General features: G+C 35.5%; 1 protein-coding gene across 1 annotated transcript in view; it reads right to left on the bottom strand.

Annotated features, from left to right (window-relative positions):
• Positions 1–366: 366 nt before the first annotated feature.
• Positions 367–2,244, bottom strand: part of adgrd2 (adhesion G protein-coupled receptor D2) — a 42,539-nt gene continuing 40,661 nt past the window's right edge. The window contains exon 26 of the mRNA XM_017042941.2: positions 367–1,474. Within this exon, the coding sequence (XP_016898430.1) occupies positions 1,467–1,474 (8 nt within the window). The 3' untranslated portion in view covers positions 367–1,466. The remainder of the gene's footprint in view (positions 1,475–2,244) is intronic.

The following is a 2,244-nucleotide window of genomic DNA, read 5'->3' as shown; positions in this document are numbered from 1 at the left end:
GTATCTTTCACAATGCAAAAATTAAATCATAGAACACTGATGAAAAGCCAAAAGTGAAATACTTTTGAGTTATATGTAAGGATGAGGGACAGATTATTTTTTTCTCATTAGTTATTAGGTAAACCAATAGAGTTACTTAGGAAGGATCCACTGAAAGGTTAGGTCACAGAAAATGAAAAGGAAGAACCTTTTTGAGTAGATGAATATGAACGGAGGCTGTGTCTCCAGCTACAGATGCCACTATTTCACATGTTCTTTCCCTTTGAAATCAATGAAAGACATTTTTATCTTAATACCGCGTTTACAGGAGTAAATGGAAGCACGCGTTACTTAAAGAGTTTTTTTTTTCTTTAATTGATCCTTGAGATCTGGTTAAAATATGCAATACAGTTTATTGGAAACAATTTGTGTTGCACAATATCATTTCACACAGTACACAAATGTCAAAAGAGGACAAAAGAGGAAAAAAATGACAGAGTAAAACAGGGCTTCAACATGACTCACCTACGTAAAGTGTAACAGACTAATTTTAGAGATAAAAGGTTTGACATGGGCTTGACTATCATAAGTGTGGTCTGGCCCAGGAACCTGTGTAAAGCTTGCAAAGAGCACAAGACACTCTTTAAGTCACACTTTATTTCATCAAACTGCTGCAGTAAACAACAACTAACTGTGAGACTAACTCAAGCCACATTAGATACTGAGATAAGTAAACCTTACCCGTGTCGGTTTGTAAAATTATTTACTTATAGTAAATATGTCTGGTGCTTTTTCTCATCATTGGGGAGCGGGTTTGTGTTTTATCAAAACATTTTTTAATTTTTTTACGTTACTAGTCTATGCAAAGAATTTAGTGATTTAACACAAAATGTGTGTTGATTTTGTGACTTCTGCATTGTTGTTCTTACTACTACCTAACATAACACATACATACTCACCAAGTAAGGTAGAAGCAGATTTTCCTGTATGTCCCAGGAGTGAAATATTTGACTTGAAATATTAGAACAACATCTATATACTGTATTTTTGAGCAGAAAGGCCGAGGAATGCTAAGAAAAAGCAGCACAGTTTTTTTTAAACTTTATTGTACAAAACTATGACAAAAAAAAAAAAAAAAACAGATCTGATGTGGCTGTTGGAGGCCATGTCTGATAGTAAACATTCAAACATTGTGTTGGCCAGTGCATACATGTGCATATATTGTACCTAATATAAAGCCTCACCCAAAAAAGATCTCCTGCTTTGTAAAAACATACATTTGGCAGAAATGGCAGAAAGTATTTATTATCATAGAAAAAACTGACAGGCTGGGATTAATGACAGACTATTCTTTTTTTATTTCAATGTGTCCTATGCCGCTGTGTTCCAACTCCTTTCTGTAGTGTTTGTAATAACGTCCTCAGATTCTTCTTTGGACGTCCATGTCCATTTGTCTCATCCGTCTAACTTGGGCATTAATATCCACCTTAGCAGGCTGTAGTAAAAATAAAACGCATTAGGTCAGCCTGGGTTTAATCTGGTCTAAGATATATTTGCATCACAACATATCGATGGATGTGTCTGTATTAGGAAGGGACCAAGTAGAGAAGAAGAATGGAATGAAAGGCAGAAAGAGAGAGAGAGCAGGTGTTGAAGTGCTTAATGGACCACGGCTCTAGGAAGCTTTGTGCATTCATGATTAAGAAAAAAAGTCCTGCTTTTGTATCGACAGTTAGCAACAGTTAACAGGGAATTCTTGGTTCGGAGGGTGAAACATTTATCCCCCACTGCTAAGGCCAAGTAATTTAAAATCAGTGACCTAAACATATGGAACTATGTGTGCCATCTGTGGTGTCTGTCCACACATTCACATTGACAAAAGACCTTGGGACCACTCATTTAGCCTAATGCTGCACTTTGCAAAAGGAAACAATGGAAAAAAAAAAGAAGCTTTTAGTGCATCTTCTTATATCAGCTCTGTACATAATTAATGAGTGAAAATATTGTTGTTTCTTCTGAAAAGATATTGATTCCAGAATAATTTTCTTTTGCAGACAGGTGCAATTTTTGGAAACATGCCTTGGTGTTGCCTGTTATCTAATAAAAACAAGAATTACTGAGCTGGGGCTGATGCACAATCCAATCTTCTCACTGCTTTTTCTGTCTTTGTGTGTATGAAGGGTAGATAGATAGATAGATAGATAGATAGATAGATAGATAGATAGATAGATAGATAGATAGATAGATAGATAGATAGATAGATAG

Source organism: Cynoglossus semilaevis, chromosome Z (genome assembly GCF_000523025.1).
Source record: "Cynoglossus semilaevis isolate Cse_v1.0 chromosome Z, Cse_v1.0, whole genome shotgun sequence".
Classification (NCBI taxonomy): domain Eukaryota; kingdom Metazoa; phylum Chordata; class Actinopteri; order Pleuronectiformes; family Cynoglossidae; genus Cynoglossus; species Cynoglossus semilaevis.
Note: the sequence above shows the minus strand (reverse complement) of the source record. Positions and strands in the feature narration are given on the sequence as shown.